At 39.5% G+C, this 26,002-nt stretch overlaps 1 protein-coding gene across 2 annotated transcripts in view; it reads left to right on the forward strand.

Annotated features, from left to right (window-relative positions):
* The window catches only part of VPS8 (VPS8 subunit of CORVET complex), a 208,117-nt gene that overhangs the window by 66,846 nt on the left and 115,269 nt on the right, over positions 1 to 26,002 (forward strand). For both annotated transcript variants that reach the window (XM_060172095.1, XM_060172094.1), the window contains 5 exons: positions 7,025 to 7,071; positions 15,079 to 15,301; positions 18,340 to 18,429; positions 21,465 to 21,516; positions 23,854 to 23,896. In XM_060172095.1, the coding sequence (XP_060028078.1) occupies positions 7,025 to 7,071; positions 15,079 to 15,301; positions 18,340 to 18,429; positions 21,465 to 21,516; positions 23,854 to 23,896 (455 nt within the window). The remainder of the gene's footprint in view (positions 1 to 7,024; positions 7,072 to 15,078; positions 15,302 to 18,339; positions 18,430 to 21,464; positions 21,517 to 23,853; positions 23,897 to 26,002) is intronic.

Consider the following 26,002-nt stretch of genomic DNA (forward strand, 5'->3'; position numbering starts at 1 on the left):
TTATTTGTTTGTTTGTTTGTTTGTTTATAAAAAGGAAACATTGGCAAAACCATAGGATAAGAGGGGTACAATTCCACACAAGTCCCACCACCAAATCTCTGTATCCTATCCCCTCCCCTGATAACTTTTCTATTCTTTAACCCTCTGGGTGTATGGACCCAAGGTAATTGTGAGATGCAGAAAGTGTAAGGTCTGCCTTCTGTAATTGCTTCCCTGCTGAAAATGGGCGTTGACTGGTCGATCCATATTCCCAGCCTGCCTCTCTCTTTCCCTAGTAGGGTGGGCCTCTGGGGAAGCAGAGCTCCAGGACACATTGGTGGGGTTGTCTGTCCAGGGAAGTCTGGTTGGCATCATGCTACCATCTGGAACCTGGTGGTTGACAAGAGAGTTAACATACAATGTCAAACAAATTGTTGAACAATCATGAACTTAAAGGCTGGAATAGTGCAAATGAAGAGTTAGGGGGTACTCCATTTTGTAGATAGCTAGTAGGCATATTTTAGTTATATTCCAAAGGGCCTGTGGCTATACTAGTTTGTTTTTGTTGTTGTTATTGTTTTTTCTTTCCCCTGAGCCTGAAATCTGATATACAGGTGGATCCCAGTTATTGTCTGGGGAGATGATATCATGGCTGGCAGAAGGACCAGAAAGCTAGATCAGGGAAAAGAGTAGCTCCCTAATATGGGAAAGGGATATAAATATTGTTGACTGTAAACCAACTGTAAACCCCATCGATTTGATGTGATCTGGGGCCCATATTCAGGTTAGGAGCCTATGTGACCTCTGCATCCCTATAGATCTGAGCTCACATACTTTGGTCATGAGTAGGAGCGTTCCAAGCTGCCCAAATATCAGGACCCATCTTCCTCAGGTGTAGCATAGAGTATATTGTCCAGCCTCCCTTTGGAGGATGGAACATTCTCTACGATTGTTGATCCAAGTTGAGGACAAGGTCCTATGGAGGCCCACAAAGGGGTCTATTTTGTTGTTCCTGATAGAAATGACCAGTAACAATGGAAGAGAGGGATTTATTCAAGGTCTAGGCCCATCATGTCTGTTTGGGAATCTCAGGACTCCCTAATTAGGGCCCCAGCTGAAGGGGTGGCCTGATAGCAACTAAAGAGTCATCATTAAAGTATGCCAATCTCTTGCCCTTATTCAGTTTTTGCAGTCCTTGCTTTGATGAGGATAGCTTTGGAGTGAGTGAGTGAGTGAGAACTGTAATAGGAAGTAGGTGAGGAGGGTATCTAAGTCTAAGTAGACTCTATTTCATTAGGAACTTTATACTGACTCACTACAAACTATTGAGTACTTTTGCTTTCAGGTATATATTTTGCCCTAATTTATGGATACATGTGAACATATGATCTATCTTACACGGGACCTGGTCTATATCTAGGTTTTGGGACTTTGTTAGGAAGTGAACCTCCTGGAATGGAATTAGAGAATACTATGAAAGGAAGGGTCTCACCTGAGTAATGAGGGTGAAGGGTTGACATTCCATGCCTGACGTCTCTGGACACAGTCTGAAGTGAAGCATGCTGGGGTGGTACTCGTTGCATCGATTAGGTTGAGATCGGCAGATGCAATATCATTTGATATAAATTGAGAGAAGCATGCAGGAAAGTGAGCCCCACCCTAGAGGTTCCAGGACTGGGGGAAATATAGACTGTATAGAGAAGTGGGAGGTTCCTGCTGTCTTAGGGTTTAAGGAGATAATAGATAGTTATTGCTATAATCACATTATTTGGCAATTGGATTAACTTTGAAAAATCCCTTTGTTAGGATTTTCTGTATCATACACAACATCACCATAATTTATGTCGTTTAACATTATTTGTATATAGCTGTGCCACCAGTTGCTTCTGTTCTCCCTGGTCTAAGCTTTTAAGAGAGTCAACATATCAAAGACTCAGCCTGTGTATTAAAAAGACTCAGTCTGTGCTTTAAAAGTTTGAGACATCTGATCAATTTTCCCCCTCATATTAATTAAATAGTGATGTATATGACTACAAATTGATAGGAGTGTACATAAACACCATTCCCACCACCAAAAGACTGTGTCCCATCCCCATATCCCCCCCCCCCCCCCCCCCCCCCGTGAAGCTGAACATCCACCCTCACCCTCACCCCAGGGTTTTTACTTTGGTGTCCTACTCCACATTCAGTCAGATCCTGCTTTGAGTTTCCCTTTCTGTTCTTTCTCAACTTCTGTTTATGAGTGGGATCATGTCATATTCATCTTCATCTTTCTGACTTAGCTCACTTAACATAATTCCTTCTCGCTCTATCCAAGATGGGTCAGAGAAGGTGTGTTTATTGTTCTTAATAGATGTATACTTTTCCTGGTTTTTTAATCTTGAACTATTCATTCTATTTAGCTTTCTTATTCAGGGATTCTAGTTATACATATACTAATATTTTCTTCTTCTGTTCTTCCCTCTCTTCATTCTTTTCTCTCTTCATTCCTCTCCTCTTTTTCTTTTCTCCCTTCATCCCTTCACATATCCCCCAATACTCAGTTCTCTGAAGATTTACTTACCCATTAGTGTCCTTACTATCTAAACTGTATAAGATAAACCGTCTTCCTAGTAAAAATATCAATGATATCTCAATAGCTAAATAAAACTTTTCAGATCTGATCCACAGTCTATTTTGTGATTTATTTGTTTGTTTATGACCAAATAAAGGAAAAAGAGAGACAGAGTGTCACTCTAACACTTGCATTTGTTGAGAATTGAATTGTAAAGTATTTACTTCTTTCTGACCATATCACAAATAGTGGTCTTTCTTGGGATGTTAGTCCATTGTCCTTGACAGTTTTGTTTATGTTTTTTTCCCCTTTCATGACTCAGTAATTTGTGATTCTAAACCAGATTTTTCAGTTTACTCTATCCAATATTTTATTATGGAATATCCAACTAATGATACGTCTCAAATCTTTCATAGCCCAAACCACATTTAACCTCTTCCTCCAACTTCCCCCATATTCTTTATCTCCCACTTTCTTTCTGGCATTAAGACTCAAACCTCTTGTGTGACTAAAAATGTAACGGAGAGTCTCAGTGACAACTCACAACTTACTGCTTTGGTTTCCTGTTCCCTTTTCACTTGTAGACTGTGGCTACTACCCTTACTCTCTTGAGAGTTTAGCTGTATATTTTAGACAGTGTTGATGAAATCTTTCCCAGCTTTTCTCCCCACACACATACTTTACAAATTTGAGTTTATATTATGTTACATTTTTGTGACATCTTCATTCAACCGTCACTTAAAATAGAAACTTAGGAGTCCTGATAGGCTCTTTTCCTTACTTTGCATCCCACAATCAATCTGTCACCAAGCCCTATAGTTCTACTTTATAAATACTTCATTCTGCCTGCTGGTTTATATGCCTAGAAGTCATCTCCAAACATGCGACCAGAGCCGGGTGTGGTGAATAGAGAGGAATTTAATACACTAGTGGGCGAGAGATCTCGATCTCTCAAGGAAGTTCTCTGTGCCGAACAAAGGAACAGCATTGTTTAGAGTTTTACATCTATACAGAATTTTACATCTTGGTTACAAAGAGAATGCAGACATTGGCGCACTGCAAGCACATGATCTTTCACCCTGGTGCTAGTTGGTCTTGTCTCTTCTGGCTAAGCTGGATTCCTCCCTAGCTGTGCTGCTTAGGAATGTGGAGGGAGGAGGTACAGTAGCTGCAGTCACTGATTGCTGTGACGCCCATCAGCTGCAGAGGAAATACAGACTTAGGCTATATGTCCCTATACCACAGAGGAAATACAAATCTCTACCATCACATAGATTAAAATACCTACATAGGGTCAATCAGGAGAGTATACACTCTGTGTTCATCTGTTTTTCCATTTCAGTATCATTACCAAAATTTAGTCTCCTAGCTCTTTCCTTGACTGGTGTCTTAGACTTCTAGTTCATTCCTGTTTTTCTAGATACTTCCATCATGAAGTCACCAGAGACCACTCTCTGGATATATGAATCTGATTGTTTTGCTGCTAATACCTGTATGCCTTTGGTAATTAGTACTAGATTAAGCATTTAATTCTTTGTTTTATTCCTGTTGTAATTCATATATACTTTTTTTTGCCTCCAGGGTTATCAATGGGGCTCAGTGCCTGCACTATGAATCTACTGCTCCTGGAGGCTATTTTTTCCCTTTTGCTGCTTTTGTTTATTGTTGTTGTTGCTATTGTTATTGCTGTCATTGTTGTTGAATAGGACAGAGAAATTGAGAGAGGAGAGGAAGACAGAGAGGGAGAGGGAAAGATAGACACCTGTAGAAATTGACCCCCCTACTGGTGGAGAACTGGGGCTCAAACCAGGATCTTTACACTGGTTCTTGCTCTTCAGGCCATGTCCACTTAACCCACTGCTCTACCACCTGCCCTGCACCCCCCATATACTTATTGTTATTTTATCTGACATTTTAGTGGTCTCCCTCTGTAGTTCAGACTCTGACTTGTAAGGTACTTTATATTTTTCATATTTATTTATTTATTTATTGCCTCCAGGGTTATTGCTAGGGCTCGGTGCTGGCACTGCAAATCCACTGCTCCTGGAGGCCATCCCTCCCCCCTTTTGTTGCCCTTGATGTTATTATTATTGTTATTGATATCATTGTTGTTGGATAGGACAGAGAGAAATGGAGAGAGATGGGTAAGACAGAGGGGGAGAGAAAGACAGACACCTGCAGACCTGCTTCACTGCCTGTGAAGCGACCCCCCTGTAGGTGAGGAGTCAGTGGGTTGAACCAGGGTGCTTACTCAGGTCCTTGTACTTCGCGCCATGTGCATATTTATTTTTATAAAACCACTTCTCAGCTCTGGCTTACAGTGGTGCTGGGGATTGAACATGAGACCTTTGATGAGCCTCAAGCATGAGAGACCTTCTGCATTGCCATTATGCTAATACTCCAGTTCCCACCCCCCTTTTTTTTTAACTTTTCAGTTTTCAATCTTGAGCACAACATCTGTAGTGGAGCCTTATCAGTAGGACTTCCTTTGCCTGTGACAAGCACTCTCATGAGAGATTCTGAATTTGCTTTTTTCAGGTAGCCAGAAGTCAGTCTTCTTTCTCAGGATCACTTTTTGTGTCACTTTCTTAGCTTGGTTGGTTCCAGACTAGGAGAACAATGTAAACACTATAATGTCAAATCCACTTATAGACAGAATCTTGATTATAGATGCCTAGATTTAATCCCATTGTGTAGAGTCTGAGACTGCCTTTCTTGTTATCTTCCTTATTCCTACTGACAGACATTCCCTCCCTAATATCCTGCCGCTAAAGATGTGACTTTTTAGGAGTCCAGGTTTTAGGTAGATCTTTGCTTCAATACCTTATGTTGCAAAAACTACGGTGTTAGCTTCCTTCTGGCATTAAAACGTAGACTCTCGGGTAACACACAGGTACGAAAAAAAAATTAGAGGAGAGTCTCAGTGACAACCCAGGCCTTGTTGGTTTGGTTTTCTGTTCCCTTTTCACCTTTAGGCTATGGGCACTGCCCTTACTTTCTTGGGAATTCAGCTTTTGTCTTTTTCTTTTTTTTTAATTTATTTTTAAATTTTATTATCTTTATTTATTGGATAAAGAAAGCCAGAAATCAAGAGGGAAGGGGGCTATAGAGTGGGAGAGAAACAGATACACACCTGCAGCCCTGCATCACCACTTGCAAAGCTTTCCCCCTGCAGGTAAGGACTGGGGGCTCGAACCCGTGTCTTTGGGCACTATAATGTGTGCGCTTAACCAGGTGTGCCACCACCTGGTCCCTCAGCTCTTGTCTTTCAAGGAAAGTTCATAAAATTTTCTCCAACTTTCCTCAGAAGGTTCCTACTTCATATTACATGACGGAGTATGTTCTACTTCAGATGCTCAGATTTGCTGTTTATAACTTTGAACATTTTTAAATCTGTAATTTTTAGTTCCTGTTTTTAGATAATGTCACATCAGATTACATATCTAGTGATAGAAGAATTGACTAAAGGAAGCAGGTGGGCCAGGGCCTTCTCATACTTCTTCTCAGATCATAAGGGTCACCCCCTTGGTTATGAATTCTTTACCAGACAACTATTAGATTGTAGTATTTGTCATTTGACCTAGTGCCTTTTCTCTCTTGATGGGATTTATTTCCTACCAAGAAACCTAAGCCTTGTAGGATTTATAAGAAAGAATATCATCTCACAGCAGCCATCAGAAAATTAAAGAGTACTGCTGAAATCCGATGATTGGTTACTTGACATTTCCCAGTCATAATAAGCTACTGCTTCTCCCATAAACTGTTCTCTTGAAAAAGGCCAAAATTATGGGTTGTCATTCACTTGATATAGGCCTGTGTGTGATGAATATAAAGCAGTCTAAATATTATGAAACTGAGAAGTCAAATCAATCTTGAAATAACTGGTTTGGAGAATTGTGGCAAAATATAGGCAACCTTAATCACCAAAAGGACCAACTGCATCCTATTGTCGACTGGATATATTTTCTTCTGTTTCTTTCCTTATACATTTTCTTTACAAAATAGCATGATGATTACATACTTTCATCTAGTGCTTGCTAGCATGTTACAAACTGGCAATTTCTGTTATATCTTTTTTTTAAGTAGTATATTTGCTTAGCTTTTACGCCATGTTATAGTAAATTACAGTTTCTTCTATCCTCTTCCTGATGAGTCTGTTAAAGAACTGCAGTGAATACCTAATATAGTAAAGATATATATTTTTTAATATTTATTTTCCTTTTTGTTGCCCTTGTTTTAAGTAAAGATATTTTTTTAAAATGTATTTAAAATAAATTTTTAGGTAGAACTACCAGGTCCAAACATTTTCATGTCTTTAAAACTTTGGCCACATAGTGCCAAACTGTTTACTAAAAGCATGGGTGAGAACTGTATTCCCCCAGCAGTCTGGCAGTGCTTTAGACAGATCTCTTTTCATTAGATGTCATGTCTAACCAGTGGGCCATTGGGTAGAGCTGTGGTGCTGACACTTTGTTTATGGTTTGTCTGCAGGATACGGTGCCTGTTATCGTTGATTATTGCCTTCTGCTACAGCGAAAGTGAGTATACATTGCCCGTCAGATTCAACTGCTTTGAACTCAGGTTTCTTCTTGCTTATAATTTACCAGTATGACTGGGTAGGATTTTTTTTTTTTAATTTATAAGGATTTGATACTTCAACAATTTTCAGTCCATTTACCTAATAAAATTGACTTTTTAAAAATTTTTTATTTTTTATTTATAAAAAGGAAACATTGACTAAACCATAGGGTAAGAGGGGTACAACTTCCCACAGTTCCCACCACCAGAACTCTGTATCTCATCCCCTCCCGATAGCTTTCTTATTCTTTAACCCTCTGGGAGTATGGACCTAAGGTCATTGTGGGATGCAGAAGGTGAAAGGTCTTGCTTCCCCACTGAACATGGGCATTGACAGGTCGATCCATACTCCCAGCCTGTCTTTCTCTTTCCCTAGTGGGGAAGAGCTCTGGAGAAGCGGAGCTCCAGGACACATTGGTGGGGTTGTCTGTCCAGGGAAGTCTGGTCAGCATCATGCTACCATCTGGAACCTGGTGGTTGACAAGAGAGTTAACATACAAGGTCAAACAAATTGTTGTCCAGTCATGGACCTAAGGGCTGGAATAGTGCAGATGAAGAGTTAGGGGTACTCCATTTTGTAGATAGCTAGTAGGCATATTTTAGCTACATTTCAAAGGGCCTGTGGCTACACTAGTGTTTGTTTGTTTGTTTGTTTTGTTTTGCTTTGTTTGCCTGAGCCTGAAATCTGATATGCAGGAGGATCGAAGTTATTGTCTGGGGAGATGATGTCATGGCTGGCAGAAGGACCAGAAAGCTAGATCAGGGAAAAGAGTAGCTCCCTAATATGGGAAAGGGATATAAATATTGTTGACTGTAAACCAACTGTAAACCCCATCGATTTGATGTGATCTGGGGCCCATATTCAGGTTAGGAGCCTATGTGACCTCTGCATCCCTGTAGATCTGAGCTCACATACTTTGGTCATGAGTAGGAGCGTTCCAAGCTGCCCAAATATCAGGACCCATCTTCCTCAGGTGTAGCATAGAGTATATTGTCCAGCCTCCCTTTGGAGGATGGAACATTCTCTACGATTGTTGATCCAAGTTGAGGACAAGGTCCTATGGAGGCCCACAAAGGGGTCTATTTTGTTGTTCCTGATAGAAATGACCAGTAACAATGGAAGAGAGGGATTTATTCAAGGTCTAGGCCCATCATGTCTGTTTGGGAATCTCAGGACTCCCTAATTAGGGCCCCAGCTGAAGGGGTGGCCTGATAGCAACTAAAGAGTCATCATTAAAGTATGCCAATCTCTTGCCCTTATTCAGTTTTTGCAGTCCTTGCTTTGATGAGGATAGCTTTGGAGTGAGTGAGTGAGTGAGAACTGTAATAGGAAGTAGGTGAGGAGGGTATCTAAGTCTAAGTAGACTCTATTTCATTAGGAACTTTATACTGACTCACTACAAACTATTGAGTACTTTTGCTTTCAGGTATATATTTTGCCCTAATTTATGGATACATGTGAACATATGATCTATCTTACACGGGACCTGGTCTATATCTAGGTTTTGGGACTTTGTTAGGAAGTGAACCTCCTGGAATGGAATTAGAGAATACTATGAAAGGAAGGGTCTCACCTGAGTAATGAGGGTGAAGGGTTGACATTCCATGCCTGACGTCTCTGGACACAGTCTGAAGTGAAGCATGCTGGGGTGGTACTCGTTGCATCGATTAGGTTGAGATCGGCAGATGCAATATCATTTGATATGAATTGAGAGAAGCATGCAGGAAAGTGAGCCCCACCCTAGAGGTTCCAGGACTGGGGGAAATATAGACTGTATAGAGAAGTAGGAGGTTCCTGCTGTCTTAGGGTTTAAGGAGATAATAGATAGTTATTGCTATAATCACATTATTTGGCAATTGGATTAACTTTGAAAAATCCCTTTGTTAGGATTTTCTGTATCATACACAACATCACCATAATTTATGTCCTTTGACATTATTTGTATGTAGCTGTGCCACCGGTTGCTTCTGTTCTCCCTGGTCTAAGCTTTTAAGTTCAGAGAGTCAACATATCAAAGACTCAGCCTGTGTATTAAAAAGACTCAGTCTGTGCTTTAAAAGTTTGAGACATCTGATCAGTTTTCCCCCTCATATTAATTAAATAGTGATGTATATGACTACAAATTGATAGGAGTGTACATAAACACCATTCCCACCACCAAAAGACTGTGTCCCATCCCCATATTCTCCCCCCCCCCCCCATGAAGCTGAACATCCACCCTCACCCTCACCCCAGGGTTTTTACTTTGATGCCCTACTCAAAATTGACTTTTTTATATTAGATAACTCGTGGGAGTATTTGTTTGGCAGGCTAGTGGGGCCTAACATAGCCAACAAAAACCCAATACTATTTAAAGATCTTAAAAGTGAAAGTGTATGATTCATGTACTGTTTGTGTGTGTGTGTGTGTGTGTGTGTGTGTGTGTGTGTGTGTGTGTATTATGACTCACTGCAAAACACAGGCCTCTATCTCAGCAAATAAAAGCGCAAGATAAACATTGTGCTTTTTCAGTGCTGATTTTAGAGTCTTTTTGTTTAAAAAAAAAATCAGTGCAATTAAACTCTTAATCAGACTTGTGTTGGTTTAAATAATCACTATATTAATTAATCAGTTTGTGTTAGTTCAGCTTTTTACACTTGTAGTAGTAGTTAGTTCCATGCATGCTAAGTATTATTCCAAGCCGTTTACCTTAATTTATCCAATTTTTATAATATATCCAATTTTCAAAGCAATAAGGTATAGGTGTTATTATTATCTTTATTTTACATAGGGGTTGCCCGAGGCAGAAAATAATTTATTAAAGTCCACTCAGACTATTGTTATTTAATATACCACTTTATTGGGAAAGTGTCGATTTACAAGACTGCTATTATCACAGATGTATGGTTTCACATCTTTCCACAGTAGAGTTAAGCACACCATCCCCTGCTCCAGCTTGTGCCAGAGAATGGACTGGGGGCTTCCTTCATGCATGCATACAGCTGCTGAGTGGTTGTTCTAGCCCAATTTCTATTCCATATTTTTTGAGAGGAGAGAGAAATTATAACTCCTGGGATATTGTGTTTTTATTTTGTACTTTATTTTCTAACTGAAAATAGAAACTACATCTTTGTATTACATTTAAGAGCTATCTTTCTCATTTGTCAGGTAGTCTTTCTTTAATGGCTCTATCATTCTTAGGAGTATGTTAGGTATATGTAAGGGGAGTGAAATTCAACTTTCAGATATTCCCTTTAAATGAAGCAAACAAAACTTATTTTAATGAGCTAGGGATATATTACTCTGATGAACCATTATGCACTCTTCTTCAGGTACCTTTGGTGCTGTCCTGGTGGCACTAGATTCAAGATACCAGGCTCAGTCTGGCATGCACTGTAACCATTGAGTCACCGCCCAGCCCCATGCTGATATATACTACTTTATACTGATTTATACTACTTTCTAAGTTCTAGAGCATGACTGCTAGAGCTGTGGTCTCTTTCTGTCCCTTTCTACCTCTATGTCTCTGTTTGAAAAAGAGAGAAAGCAATTGTAAAGATCCCTACTTCCACTGCTAGTAATACCCAGGCCCTATATAATACTGACTTGACTCATGAAAATACGTATAATATTGGCTAGACTCATTAATACTGATATACATACACATACACACATGTTGCTGGGTGTCCTCTGGCCAGCGGAGAAGCAGCAGCAACACAGGGAACTGGGAAACTGTGGAACCAGTGGTGAGGGTGAGGCACAGAGGAAAGGACCAACCTCTGGGAGTGCTTCAGAGAGACAGCTCCTTTATTGTTCAAACACAAGCTTAGATAAACTGATTGCCATCCAACAGAAACATGGGGGAAGTATGTAGGACCAATGAGGAAAGCGCGTGACACTCGCGCCATGCTAATTATCCCCAGGTGCACCTTATTTATGCTCTTAGGTTACACCTGCTTCTGATATCCGGTTCAAAGGCAAGTTACCAGCCTATAAGGACCCAAGTTACGGCCTTATAAAGAGAGGTCACGTATCGGTCACGCATGAGAAACGGAAACCTTTAGGGTATGTTGTGTAAGGAGGCAGCTCCCTTGCCCCTGAGATTGGTGCCGTCTCAGCTACAGAGTCGAGGAGGGACATGCCTTTAGGCCAGGTCGGCCTTGGGGTTAGCTCCTCAAGACTCAATGTAGAAGTAATAGGCCCCTACCCAGGGTGGGGGATCTGCACCCCCCCCCCACACACACACACACACAGTCACACACACACACACATATATATGTGTGTGTGTGTGTGACTGTGTGTGTGTGTGTGTGTGTATATATATATATATATATATATATATATGTATATGTATATTCAGGTACCCTGAATTGCACAAGGTTGACAAATACTTAGAAAGTACCAGTGAAGATTATCAAAAAGCAGTTATTTATTCTGTCAGGCTTTTAGTTAAGTCACAAAGAGCTATAACTTCTGCTTACTTGAGGCTCAGATTTATTTCAGTGTTTATTATTATTTCTGGTTAAGAAAGACAGTATAGCCTTGCTATTAATCTTTCCAGTATGGCATGCTACAGTTTGTCACGTCCGTGCTGTGTTTGTCAACTTTTATGCTCTATTTACTGAACTTTTAGCACTTTAATTCTTCCTCAGGGCTTTTGGAGCTGAACTAAAACACATAATTATCTTCCCTGGCATGCTGTTTTGAACAACACATTATAAAGTGCAAGGGCTAGCAAATACAGCATTTTCATTAAATTCATCAGTTATTCTGTTACTCTTGTTTTATCTTTCTTAGAGTCAAGTTTCATTAATCTCAGTTCCTTTTACATGACTAGTAATTGCTGATCACAGAAATGTGATGTGCTATTGATTAAAACGAAGCCAACAAAACAATATTCTGATGAATAAAAATTAAAGGGGAAAAGGATGCAAAATTACATTTGTGGATATAAGGAAAAAACGTAATGGGTATGAATTCTTTCCCACACCCACTCCACGTATTGCAGTACTGTTTCTTATAAAGTGGTATGTGGTTCCAGTGCAGTTATAGACAGTCCCCAAGTCTGGTCTTTCTGGTACTTCACATGAGAAGAGACTCCATGGCATTCCTCTCAGAACCTTCCTTGACCGTTTTGTGGAACTTGTCATGCAAAGCATGTATGTAGCAAATCACCTACCACTTTTAAAAACTGATAGGATACACATATGATGAAGCTATACATTTAGTAAGCAAAAGCCAAATGATATAGGTAGCTAAATAGAATTAGCAGATTTTTTTTTTTTTAAAGGAGAGGATGGGGAAGATAGCACAAAAAGACTTTAATGCCTGAAGCTCCAAATTCCCACGTTCAGTCACCAGCAACGCTATGAGCCAGAGCTGAGCAGTGCTTTGGTCTCTTTCTCTATATCTTTCTCTCTGTGTCTCTTTCTCTCATTAAAATGAAACAAAACACAGATATATATATATATAATATATGTGAAAGGCACCAGCAAATGTTAAAGATCAATATAATACATGCATGAAGACATGGAGAACATGCACTGTTGCCAGTCATTAAAGATTTAACAAACAGGAGCCAGGTGGTAGCTGCCTGGCAGAACTCACATGTCACCATGCACAGGGACCCAGGTTCAAGTTCCAGTTCTCCACCTGTAGGGGGGACCTTCACAGTGCTGCAGGTGTCTCCTTCTCTCCTGGCCTTCTTTCTTTCTTCCTTTCTGTTTATTAAAAAAAGCAGAGGAGGAGGAGGTGGAGGAGGCGTGGGGGGAGGTGGGAGGAGGAAGGGTAAGAAAAGGAAAAGACAGAAAGTCCCACCTTTGAGTCCAGCCCCCAGCCACTGAAGGAAGCTTTGGTGCTGTCGTCTCTGACTCTTCTCTCTGCTGTCTCTCTCTCTGCCTCTCTGTGTCTATCTTAAAAAAAAGAAGAAGAATGCAATGCAATGATTTGTTTAATTTACACTTATTAAACTCATTTGGGGGAAGTACAGTTAGTTGTCTGGTGAAGTAGTTGTACTTGGTGCCATGGTGTTTTGTATCACAGAAATGTTCAAATGTTGGAATTAAGATAACTTCCTTTTTTTTTTTTAAAGATAACTTTCTAAAAATAAAATAACTAAGAATTAAGCCCCAACAATGGGAAAGATAAGAATTAAGTGAAATGGTAATTTAAAAAATAGCAGCTTAAAGTAATGCTTACCATATAATATTATGTACAAACAGAATTCAGTATTAAACCTAGAATGAGTATAACTAAACATTTGTGGAAAGAATTCCTGAACAAAAATTTTCTTGGAGAAAATGTAATTGCTTGTGAACCTTTATTTACTTATTTACTTATTTATTTGAGAAAGAAAAAGAGAAGATAACAAGTCAGAGGCTCACTCAGACAGATGTGATGCTAGGGGTCAGACACAGTTCCTCATGCTCGAGAGTCCAGCACTATATCCACTGTGTTACCTCATAGTCTGCGACTTATAGACTTAAAAAAAAAAAAAAAGCTTTATTCATTTATTTGAGAGTGAACACCAGAGCATCACTCCGGCTCATGCAATGCTGGAGATTGATCTTGGAACCTCATACACTAAGAGCCCAATGCTTTATACACAGCGCCACTCCCAAGCCTATTTTTTTCATTCATATTTTATAATTATTATTTTTTTAAAGATAGGATTCTGAGGGCCCATAAAATAACTAACTTGGGGAGTCTGGCAGTAGCGCAGTGGATTAAGCACACACAGCGCAAAGCGCAAGGGCCAGAAAAAGGATCCCAGTTCGAGCCCCCAGCTCCCCACCTGTAGGAGGTCGCTTCGAAAGAGGTGAAGCAGAGCTGCAGGTGTCTGTCTTTCTCTCCCCCTCTCTGTCTTCCCCTCCTCTCTACATTTCTCTCTGTCCTATCCAACAACAACAACAGTTATGACCACAATAACAACTACAAGGACAACAAAATGGGAAAAATGGCCTCCAGGAGCAGTGGATTTGTAGTGCAGGCACCAAGCCCCAGCGATAAACCTGGAGGCAAAAAACAAACAAACAAACAAAAAAAACAACCAACGAACTTGGATAGTATAGTGTGCCTGCTTTGCCATGCTTTTGATCCAGGGTCAAGCTTATCCTCTGCCTTATTGGAGGAAGCCTTAGTGCAGTGGTATCGTTACTTTTGTCTCTGTCTCTCTTTCTGTCTGAAACTTGGAGTGGTGAAACCCTGGTGACTGTGGGGTAAGAGGTAGGGAGAAAGACAGGGTTCTATCTTTTTTTTTTTTTCTGTGCCAGGGACCAAACCCAGACTGTCAAACATATGGAGTATCTAATCACTGAGCAACCACCCTTAATTCTTAGTGGATTATTTGCAGAAGAAATATGAAGTAAAATTCCTGAGTATGGTGGCATTTAGATTAATGAATAAAATATATATTCTGCACCAAAGTTGCTAGTATATATTTAAAATGCTGAATATTTTCTTCTGCTCAGATCAATAATTGGGGCCTAACCCCTTTAGGAAATAAGGGGGTAAGAACTAGGTGAAGAAGCACATTTGCTCTGCAGGTTAGCTAGGAGTATTACATCCCAGGAAAGGGGAAAGAATGACTTCAGACAGTCCTTTTAAAAGTGCTCTGCCCCATGGTGTTGACTGCTGCTTGCTTCCACTCTGATGCTGTGCTGAAGAAGCTTGTTCAATAGTGTCCGCAGCACAGGATGCTGGCCAGAAAAAGTAAGTCCCAGTTCTGATTCTATCACCTGTTACTATGTGATTTTCAGCAAATAATGTAACTTATTCATCTTTTCATACATTGGATAAAGAATATTAGGAGAAGTAATTAAGATAGCATACAAAATTTTTTAATATAAAGTCCTATGCACATATTATTACTGGTTTTAATGAATTTATGAATTGGAAGAGGAAAAGATGAGATAGATATACTTAAGAGACTGAACTAATGAAGGCTTGAAATGTTCCTGACAGCCATTCTTCCCCCTTTCTGTTGTAGGGATCTTTTATTTAGCCAAATGTATGACAAGTTAAGTGAAAATTCGGTGGCCAAAGGAGTGTTTCTGGAGTGCCTTGAGCCATATATTTTAAGTGATAAACTGGTGGGCATCACCCCACAGGTAATGAAAGACTTGATTATTCATTTCCAAGATAAAAGCTTAATGGACGACGTGGAAGCCCTCATTGTCCACATGGACATTACCAGCCTGGATATCCAGCAGGTGAGCTTATATCCTACCAAATGTGCAGCGTTATCTTTGTGGGTTATTTCCTTACTGATGAAGCCTTACGCTACCTCCTATCACTCCCTGTTTCTTATTAAGCTTTTTTTTTTTTTTTTTTTTTGGTGGGAGGGGGTAAATTTCGTCTTAAACTCTTATTTCTTAGGACTGTTGACTAATCTAGTTTTTTATATAATATAGTTTGATTATGAACTGTCATCCGAGGTCTTCTAATTCTTTTTTTTTGGGGGGGGGGGTTGGGAGGGTTGGACAGAAGCTAGGATGTCTATTTTAGGTATATTCCCAGGTGCCTATGTCTAGTAATTTTTGCTTGAGTTTGATAGCAAGCATGAAGGTGGAGTAGAAATATTGTATGGGAAGATGTGTCAGAGTTGAGAATAGAACTTGAAAGCCAGATTGAAGCAGAAAGTAGCTTCCAAACTTGGCAGGGATATATATATATTCAACTGTTAATCATGTCAATCTGGCCTGGGGCCCATGTATATTCATATTTTTAAATATTATTTATTTGTTTATTATTAGATAGAGACAAATTGAGAGGGGAGGAGGATATAGAGAGGGAGAAAGACACCTCTCAGCCCTGCTTTACCACTCGTGAAGCTTTCCCTCTGCAGGTGGGGACCAGGGGCTTGAATCTGGGTCCTTGTGCACTGTAGCTTATGTGCTTAACCAGGTATGTTACCATCTGGCCCCCCATGTATATTCATATTTAGCATAGGAGCCTGGATAACTTTCGAGTCCCTGTCAGTCTGAGCTCGCAGTCCATGGTCACATCTGGGAACATTCTAGGCTGCACTCTTCTCAGGCCCAGTCTTCCTTAAGCGACAGAGTAGGATGACCCAGCCTCCTTTTGGAAAGTGGGTGCAGTCCCTAACATTGCTAGTTTACAGTGAGGGTAAGGTCCTGGAGAGACCCACAGGAGGGCCTGTGATGATGTTCCTGATGGAAATGACCAGTGATGATAAAGAAAGGGGTCTATTAGAAGTCTAGGCCCATATAATATTTATGGAAGAATCCAAGGATTCCCTGGCTAGGATCCCAGGCAATGAGGTGCTCTGGTATTGGCCAAAATGGTCATCATTAAGTTCTTCTCTAACATTTTTAGCTGTCTCTTAATGCTATATAAAAGTGTCCTAGTTTTTTTTTTTTATGTTTTTAATAAAGTTGTTTTCTTTCTAAAGATATATTTTATATAAGAGTTTCATGAGAGAGAGAAGGTAGAGCACCACCCCAATATATGTGGTGCCAGGGATCAAACGAGGCATCCGAGGCCTGCAGACCCTGTACTCTGCAAGCTGGAATACTCACCAGGCCTGCTGTCAGCCTCCCTGTCTGCGTGTCATGCCTGCTTCCCTTCTCTCTATGCAAACGCAAAACCCATCTACTGCCAGTCTTCATGAAAATATTATCTAGGTTGATCTCCGCCCCCCACCCATTGTAATAAATCTACCTTGCTTTCACTAGAGTCAGCAGTGACCTCCATGTTCACTATGCCAAGCAATATTTTCAGATTTTACTTTCTCTTTGAGCAGCATTTGTTCATTTATTCAATAACTATTGAGGGCCAGGCTCTGAAGATACTTCAGTGACCCCAGTGAACAGGATTTATCTTTTCATAATACTTAAAGTTGAGCAAAACACTTGAGAGAAATTTCAGATGAGGAAATTTATTATTTAAGTTTTTTTTTTATAGAAAAAGTGAAGTTGCTAGTTACCCAGATATAAAACAGACAGATATTACTTCTTGATACCTAAATCTGTGACTTACCATAAATCTCCCACTGTGAAAAGTTAATCTTCTGGAAGACTTTGCTGCACCAGAATGTAGACCATTCATAAGCTGCGCCTGAATGAGAACATTCATCATTGGACATTTCCATTTAATACAGCCTACACTAAAATAATGGGTTGTGGAAAAGTCATGATGTATTTTTCTATAGAAAAAATGTGTCAAGATTTCATGACTTTTCCAACAGCTCAGTAAATCCAGTGAAACACTATGCCGTCACGCGATAAGGCAAAATTGCATATAGTTTTTGAATTCATTCATTCTCATTAAATTCTTTTAGACTTTCAGCATTTCTCTTCACAGAATCCTTTTAAAAAAATAATTCTATTTTGTTTACTTGATTTATTTATTTTTGACATGATTTATTTATTTTTATTTTACTTGATTTATTTATTTTTGACAGAGACAGAAATTCAAGGAGATAAAGAGAGGGAAAGAGAGACCCCCCCCCCCCGTAGCACTACTTCACTGCTCATTGAAGCATGCCCCCTGCAAGAGGGGACCAGTGGCTTGAACTGGGGATTCTTGCACATGGCAACATGTGCGCTCAACCAGGTTCACCATCATACTGCCCTATCATAGCAGTATTTCTAGGTGAAGATCTGTTCTGAAATCTCTTCTTGTCTCTGAACCTCTCCCCTTCTGTTACTGTCACCATCATTTATCTTTTTATAGCCTCTGCCCATATCTCTGTCTACTCCATAAATCCAAACGTTTTTCTATTTACCAAAGTTGCCTCCAACTCGGTGGAGACTGGTCTCAAAACTGGGTGACATTCATGGCAAAGCAGATGTGTTATCTAATAAGCATTTTGGCGAACGTCAATGTTTTCTTTAGAGAAGTCAGCACTTCTACATTCTTGAAGTTTTTTTTGGAGGGTGGGGTGTTAGTGATTTACAGTGCATGTTCATTGACACTTAGGTACCATTTCCATCATGCATCAAGACCCCAAAGTTTTCATCCAGCCCTCCTCCCCCCCCTTCCCCAGAGTCCTTTATTTTGGTGCAATACACTGTTCCCAGGCCACGTTTTACTTTGTGTCTCCTTCCCTGTTTGTCTCTATTGATTAAGCTGATATGTGAGATTATTCAGTAGTTGTCTTTCTCTTTTTGGCTTATTTCACTTAATATGATGTCTTTGAGTTCCATCCAAGATGATGTAAAGGAGATGACTAATAATTGGAGATACATAACCAAATCATACGGACACAGCAACTTTTTTTTTCCAGGTAGTTCTCATGTGTTGGGAAAATCGTCTGTATGATGCTATGATCTATGTCTACAATAGAGGCATGAATGAATTTATCAGTCCAATGGAGGTAGGATGCGTCCTGACTTGAACATATAATCTAATATTACCTATTAATATTTTTTCCTAGACCCTATTTGGTTTGAATAGTTTCTATGTTTATCCAGTCATTAAAAGAAAACACTCATAAAGTTATTAGGATTTGCACTCATTTTGGCTTGGGACATTTGGGCTTTTTTTTTTTCTCATATACTTCTGTAATTTTTATATGTATAAGCAGGTAGGTATCTAGATACTAGGAGAGAATATATATAAAATTTAAAATAATGTTTACCTTGCCTGTTAGACTTTAATGTTTTTTAAAGGATTTTTGATATTAAGACCCGTTAGAGACTTAGGGGTATCAGATCTGCTAGTAAGTAATGCTGCTGAAAATGGTGGGAGGTCATTGCTTGTTAATTGCTCATTTGTTTCTTCTTCTGGTTCAGAATTCATAGGAGTTATTATTCCTTAGTCTCTTTGCCATCACAAGAAAGCATCTAAAAATCATTTGAGCTTATTTTAAGTTTTTTCTTTTTTCTTTTTTTACCAGAGCCCTTTTCAACTCTGGTTTATAATGGTTCTGGTGGTTGAAACTGCTAGAACTTTGAAGCCTCAAGCATGAGAGTCTCTTTGCATAACCATTATACTCTCCCACACCCAGCTTGAGCTTATTTTAAAAAGAGCCAAATCCCATGTTTATCCCATTTTTGCCTTAAAATTTGAGAATTATTTTTCTTTTTTTCTCCTTTATTCTTTCTTTCCTTCCATCCATCCTTCTTTCCTTCCTTCCTTGTTTCTTTTTTTTTTTCTTCTAATTTGAATCAGGTAGACAGAGACACCATAGCATGAGAGCTTCCTTCATTGGCATACAGGCTTTAACTTGGGTCTTGCATATGGCAAAGTAGCACATTCTCCAGATGAGCTATTTCACCAGCCAGTGGACAGATTTATAGGCACAGGGAGTGCTCTGCCATTTGCCGCTTTATGACAGCGACCAGCTGTATGGCTCACAATTGCCAGACATTTGCTGAAGACACCAGTTAAGGTTCTTTTGCATATTTAATAGCCTTCCAAAACTGTCTTCAGTGTAATTGAGTTAGTGGTCATCTGTACCTTTACCTTGGTGAGCTTCATTAACCCTTGATTCCTTCAGTTCGGTTGCCTTCTCTCTTCTCTGCTGTCTTTCCAAAATGGGTGCCAGGCCCCACTTCTCCAGTAAGTATTCTTGACACTGGGGAGCTGCCTCCCCACTGAGGCCCAGTACTGCCCTGTGGGAAGAGCTGTCACGTGCCTTAGCAGCGAGGTTCCCTCTTCCCTGCATTCAAAACCATCCCACTGTTGAAAGGGAAAGATAAGTGCTGTTTTGAGTTTATCTCAAAATGATTTTTGAAAAAAGATTCTAATTTGGTGCTTTCTACTTTGATTAAAGAGGACTGCTGTGGGGCTTTTGTTTTTTTCTTTTGGAAGGTGTGGGGGCAGTTGGGGATTGAACCCAGATTCTCATATGCGGGGAGCAAGCTCTAGCACTGAGCTGTGTCCCCCCACCCCACTGCTGGGGTTTTGTCGTTGTTCCTTTTGAAGCTTACCAAAATCTGATTTTCATTGTGCATATATGTCTCATATGGGACATAAGGCTATTGAGATTGTCTTATTCTGAGTTAAGAGCAGCTTTCAAATGTCATGACTTTCAGCAGGAGTTTTGTAATTACAAAATAGCCATCTGTAGGTCTTAGCAGTGGGAGGTTAGAGGTATCCTGTGAGTCCTCTTTCACGATTCTCTGTCAGTGTGACTTTTGTTATCTAAGGGTTTTGTAGATGAATGGAAGAATGCATGATTTGCATGTATCACACATTGGGTTCAATACTTGCACCACCTCCCACAGCTAAATCTAGTAATTTAGCACTTAAACAGGCCCAAACTGAGGTCTGTTGCCTTTTGAAATTTCCTGGGTTTTCTGTAATGAAAGACAGTGCCAAATATTTGAAATGGCTACTGTAATACCTGAAATCCTTCCTCAGTTCTAATTTGACTGTTTCTTAGACAAAAGTAAATAATGCCTGTGTTTACAAGGGAAAATATTTTTTTTTTACTCTCCTAATTTAAGTGTTAGTGAAAGAGATTGGGCCATGACTTCACTAGACAGGCTAGCAGGAGAAAGACAAGGTTTGTTCACGTGCATATGTGTGCACTCAGCAATAGCTGGGGGTAGAGATTTATATATGGCTTTAACAAAATGTTGTATGGTGGGGAAAATGTACAGAGCTTCCATGAGGAACTCAAGTCGCTTTTGCTATGTTTCATAGGTAGCTGCATTCCCAGTTCTAAGGTCAGCCTTCTCTCAAACAGAAAACCCTCTTTGAGGAAGGCCAGTTGTGGTTTTGCTTTTAGTTTTATTGTCATTTCTGAGATGCTGATTAAGTAAGATAGCTTCTTACTGTGGCTGCTAATTATTTATTGTTTTCTGCATAACATTTTTAGTGAGCTGTTAGTCCCTTTAAGAATAAAGCATTGTTGGGAGTCGGGCAGTAGTGCAGTCGGTTAAGCACACGTGGTGCAAAGCAAAAGGACTGGCATAAGGATCCTGGTTCGAGCCCCTGGCTCCCCACCTGCAGGGGTATCGCTTCACAAGCGGTGAAGCAGGTCTGCAGGTGTCTGTCTTTCTCTCCCCCTCTCTGTCTCCCCATCCTCTCACCATTTCTGTCTGTCCTATCCAACAATGACAACATCAATAATAACTACAACAATAAAAGGACAAAAGGGAATAAATAAATAAATATTTTTTAAAAAGAATAAAACATTGTTAGAAACCTTAAGATATAGCAGATGTTGTAGTCTAACAAAGATTTTAATCTAATATTTATGCAGTAGTTTTATTTCAGTAAGAAATATAACAATGATTATTTCCTAGTGGTCCTTCTAATATCACCCATATTTTCATTAAGAAGTTTTTATATTTAATAGTAAATTACTGTTTAATTCAGTCATAGCAAAGGGTAGTAATCATTTTGAAAAAGATTGTGATTCTTTTCTAAGATGGGGATTTATTTTCTATTTTAATGCAGAAGCTTTTCAGAGTCATTGCTCCTCCTCTGAATGTAGGAAAGACACTAACAGGTATCCATTTTCTGAGTCTTACATTTGTCACTGTATTTTAAGATGTTCTTTAAGTATCATAAAATGTATAGATTCTATACGTACAGTGTGAATGTTGAGAATTGTCTGTAGTTATGTAGCTGTGACCATACTTATACTGCATTTCCTTCACACTAAGAATTTCTTATGCCTTTTGTCCTCTTTCTCCAGTGTCCCACCTCCAAGTAGTCTCTGGTTGATTTCCGTTGCTGTAGTTCATGTAATGGAATCATGCAGTATATGATCTCTGATGTTTCATTTCTGCCCCATTACATAGTATTTTTGAGATTCATTTATGTTTTTGCGTACACTTACTATTTCGGTCCCTTTTACTGGTGAGTGCCACTCCATTGAATAATGGCAAATGTACATTTCTCTTTGTATGGTAAACATATAATTTGCTTTAAGTGGTACTGCCATGTGGTTTTCAAAAAGGCATTTCCCATTCCCATCAAAAAGGTATAATGGCAGGCAGTGTTTGAATAGCCAGCAGCCCCAGAAAGAAACTATCGTCCATCCTTTATTTGTCCACTTTCCAGTTCACGCACTGTCCTGTTGCTTCCAGGTTGGAGTTATTATCAGTAAGGCTGCTGGAACTTATGTGAACAGCTTCTCTTCTGTTTCTGATCAGTCTTTTTGTTGTGAGAAGATCATAGGTTCATACGCAGTTGTGAGAAATGACTCGAAGATGCTGTATACTTTCTATATAGTCTCTGCCAAAGCAACATAAAGGCCGAAGAACTAAGGTTCAGTGTCACACAGCCTGTCAAGACACAGAGCAGTTTCAGCACCACAGCCAACACCTGCTTGCTGCACTGCTTCCCCACTTGTGAAGCTTCTCTCCTGTGGGTGGCGACCAGGTCCTTGCACAGGATAATGTGTGCTCAGATAAGTGTGCCACTGCACGGCCTTCTGTATGTTCTAATATTTCTGTCATTTCAAGATTGTACTTGGACTAGGTGGTGGCACACCTGACTGAGCATACATATTACAGTGCACAAGGACCCAGGGTCAAGCCCCTGGTCCCCACCTGCAGGGGGAATGTTTGGTGAGTGGTGAAGCAGTGCTGCAGTTGTCTCTCTGTCTCTCACCCTCTCTATCTCACCCTTCCTATTGATTTCTAGCTGTCTATCCAGTAAAAAATAAATAAATAAAACAATTAGAGTGCGTCAGGATTATATACTGGATTTACTTTTCTCTCAAAAATACTGGTTCTCTTTGGATTCTTTGGTTTTCATGGGAGTGCCATCAAACTAGGAGAGACACCATGAGTTAAAGTAGAGTAGCACTGTTAATGCCATCCCCATCTGAAATAAGAATGAAAACGCCATCTCAGAAACCATGCGTAAAACTCCAGGAGAGATGGACTTGCTCATGCCTGAAGTCCCAGTACCCAAAAAATTATGAGGAAAAGGCTGCATGCTGTCATGATTTCAGTTCTGTGATTCTATGAGATGGTCAAAATTGTGGATCTCTTCCAAAACTGTGGGTATTCCTCTTAATTTTGTTATAAAACTAAAACTTCACAGAAATTGTTTAAAACATTTGGAATTAAAATAAAATGTTCTTATTCATGTAATCTTGAACCACTTAAATATATTTGTACCTTACAGAAACAGATTTGGAGTATTTATAGAGGATTGTTGATTATGTCCACCACTGATAGATTATAAATATAGATTATAAATAGAAACCTCATCTCACTATTACTAATCACAAACTCATACAACTGTATACCATAAGTATACCACACCAACCTACTGTTGATGTTCCCATTCTGTTCCCTTGTGCATTTGACCCGTTGGTCTGAAATCTCCTCTAACTATTGTTCTGGTTTCTTTTAAGCCAGAAATAGGTTTGTATTACCAGACGACAGATGACATTTCAAAAGTGACGTTAGGATAGAAAGTGTCCTGAAGTTCTATGTGTGGCTAAGATACATGTTACAAATAAAATGATATTATAGTTGTGCCTTAATATTAATTGGTCATGACTTTATAGTCCATCAGTTCATTTCCTGCTCTAAACTTTCCTCTGGTTTCAAGCTTTCTTTAAACCGACACTGTCATTTTCTACTCTCAGACATCCATTTCACCTGTACTTTGGATGACTCACTGATTTTGTGTGTGTGAAAAGAATCTAGTAGAAGCTCTGAAAATAATAATTAAATTGGTCTTATCTTAAATTTTTTTGTTGTTGCTGAGTATACCTTACCTTAAAGGCTAATTCTTATATATTTATTTATTTTTGTTCCACAAAATGATTATATTTCTGAAAAAATTTGAGAAAAAATTGCTGAAACCACTTTCTCTATTTTAGATGAACAAGTCATTATGGGAAACAAACTTCTGGTATATATTAGGTAAGAGATTTTTAGTTATATATATATATTCTTTCATAGTTTTGTATTTTTGACATACTCTCATATCTATGTAGTGATTTTCATTTTCCACTGTTCTTTCAACCATGGGTGACTTCGTTCCTGTACAGCCACCCTGCAGTAACCTCCTCCTTCATGGCTCCAGTATTTGGCAGTGTCTAGAGACATGTTTTCTTGTCACAGATGCACTTGGGATGTTTCTGGAACAGGCGAGTGGAGACCAGGGATGCTGCCAAACACCCTAAATACATAGGGTCACCCTTATAACAACAGTTCTCCCAAACTGTCAGTAGGGCTAAGGTTAAGAAAGCCAAATGAGAAATATTTCATTTTTACTACTACTCGGTACAATATGCATTGTCTCTTTTAAATATAAGGGCAAAATGATTGTTTAAATCATGAAGAATGTAGCAATAGAGTTAGAGTGGAAACGTTTATGTCCTTATTCCTGGAAGAGAGCTCATTCCCAGTGGCTACGCAGGCTAAGCATTGGTTCCTGACAGAACTTTTAGCTACACAGCAGAGAGGCAGGACGAGAACACCACCTGCCAGAACAACCACTGGGCTCCAGCTTAGCATCAGTTAGATTTGAGATGTATTTCACACTTTTTTAAAAAACATTTTTCTATATTTTTATTTATTATTGGATAGTGACAGAAACATGGAGAGGGAGGGGAAGATAGATAAGGAAAAAGACTAGAGACACTTGTGAAGTTTTCCCCTACAGGTGGGGACCAGGGGCTTGAACCTGGGTCCTTGTACACTGTAATGTGTGCCCTTAACCAGGTGCACCACCACCTGGCCCCTATTTCACACTTCTTACATTGATTTTTGAGGGTAAAAGAACAGTGCAGCACTTACCTAGCACTTTATCATCTCTACTTTAAACTGTTTAAAATGTGATGGTATCTGACTGCCATGGACCTAACATTCAAAATTTATGACTAGTTCACAGAGATTTAAGGTTCATGCCCCTCCTTGCCCAAAGAAGATACTTTTAAAAGACATTTTTATAATAGAGTCCACAAGGCAAGCCATTGACCATAATTAAGGTCTGATTTGGAGGTAAAACTGTAAAGTTAGTTTATCAGATTCTAACTCTCCCTGAAGGCTTGCTTTATAGCAGATATTCTCCAGACATTTATCAGCTGGATTTATTCCCCATCTTAAATCAGCATTCTTAGATGTGACAGTTCAAAGCCTTTGAAAGCACGGCTAGGCCATGGCACAACTGTTTGAGCACATGCATTGCCTTGCACAAAGATCCAGGGTCAAGCCCCCATTCTCCACCTCCAGGGGGGAAGCTTCATGAGTAGTGAAGCAGGTCAGCAGGTGTTGCTGTTTCTCCCTCTGTATCTCCCCCTCCCCTCTCCCTCTCAATTTCTTTTTGCCTTGTTGTTTTTTTTTAAAGTCTGTGTATGTGTGTATATATATCAGTTTCAGCAGGTAAGTCATACTATAGTGGTCCCCTTTAACCACAGGGGACGTATTCCAAGACCCCCAGTGGATACTTCAAGCCTTATATCTACAATATCTTTTCTTTCACACATGTCCACGAGAAAATGTATTAAGCATAGTAAGAGACTAACAACTGCTAATAACAGTGTACTCCAGTTTATATGAATGTTGTGTGTCTCTGAAAACATCATAGGTAATATGTTCGAACCCAGGTCCTTGCATATGGTAATATGTGTGCTTAACAAGGTGTGTCACTGCCCAGTCCCCCCCCCCCCATTACCTGCTTTCTAAATGCTGAGTGTGAAAGACTCAGATTGTCTCTCGTCCTTCCTTCTTGCCCCACGTGCACGCAGCTTGCATTTTCTTCTGAAAAATTAGAAGAGATGAAAGTCTTCATTAAGTCATGGGTGTTATTTCCTCACCATCCCTATTGTCCACATTTTTCTGAACTGCATGTCATTTTGATTGGAGTTTGAACTTGAGCTACCAAAATCTCAGTCATTTTAAAGATCAAACTGTTTGGAAAAGTCATGATTTTTTTTTTTTTTTTTTTGCATAGAAAAAAACATGTCACAACTTTTCTGACAACCCTACTGTCTTTCAAGCCTCAGAAACAATGGAATATCTACA

Source organism: Erinaceus europaeus, chromosome 14 (assembly GCF_950295315.1).
Source record: "Erinaceus europaeus chromosome 14, mEriEur2.1, whole genome shotgun sequence".
NCBI classification, from domain to species: domain Eukaryota; kingdom Metazoa; phylum Chordata; class Mammalia; order Eulipotyphla; family Erinaceidae; genus Erinaceus; species Erinaceus europaeus.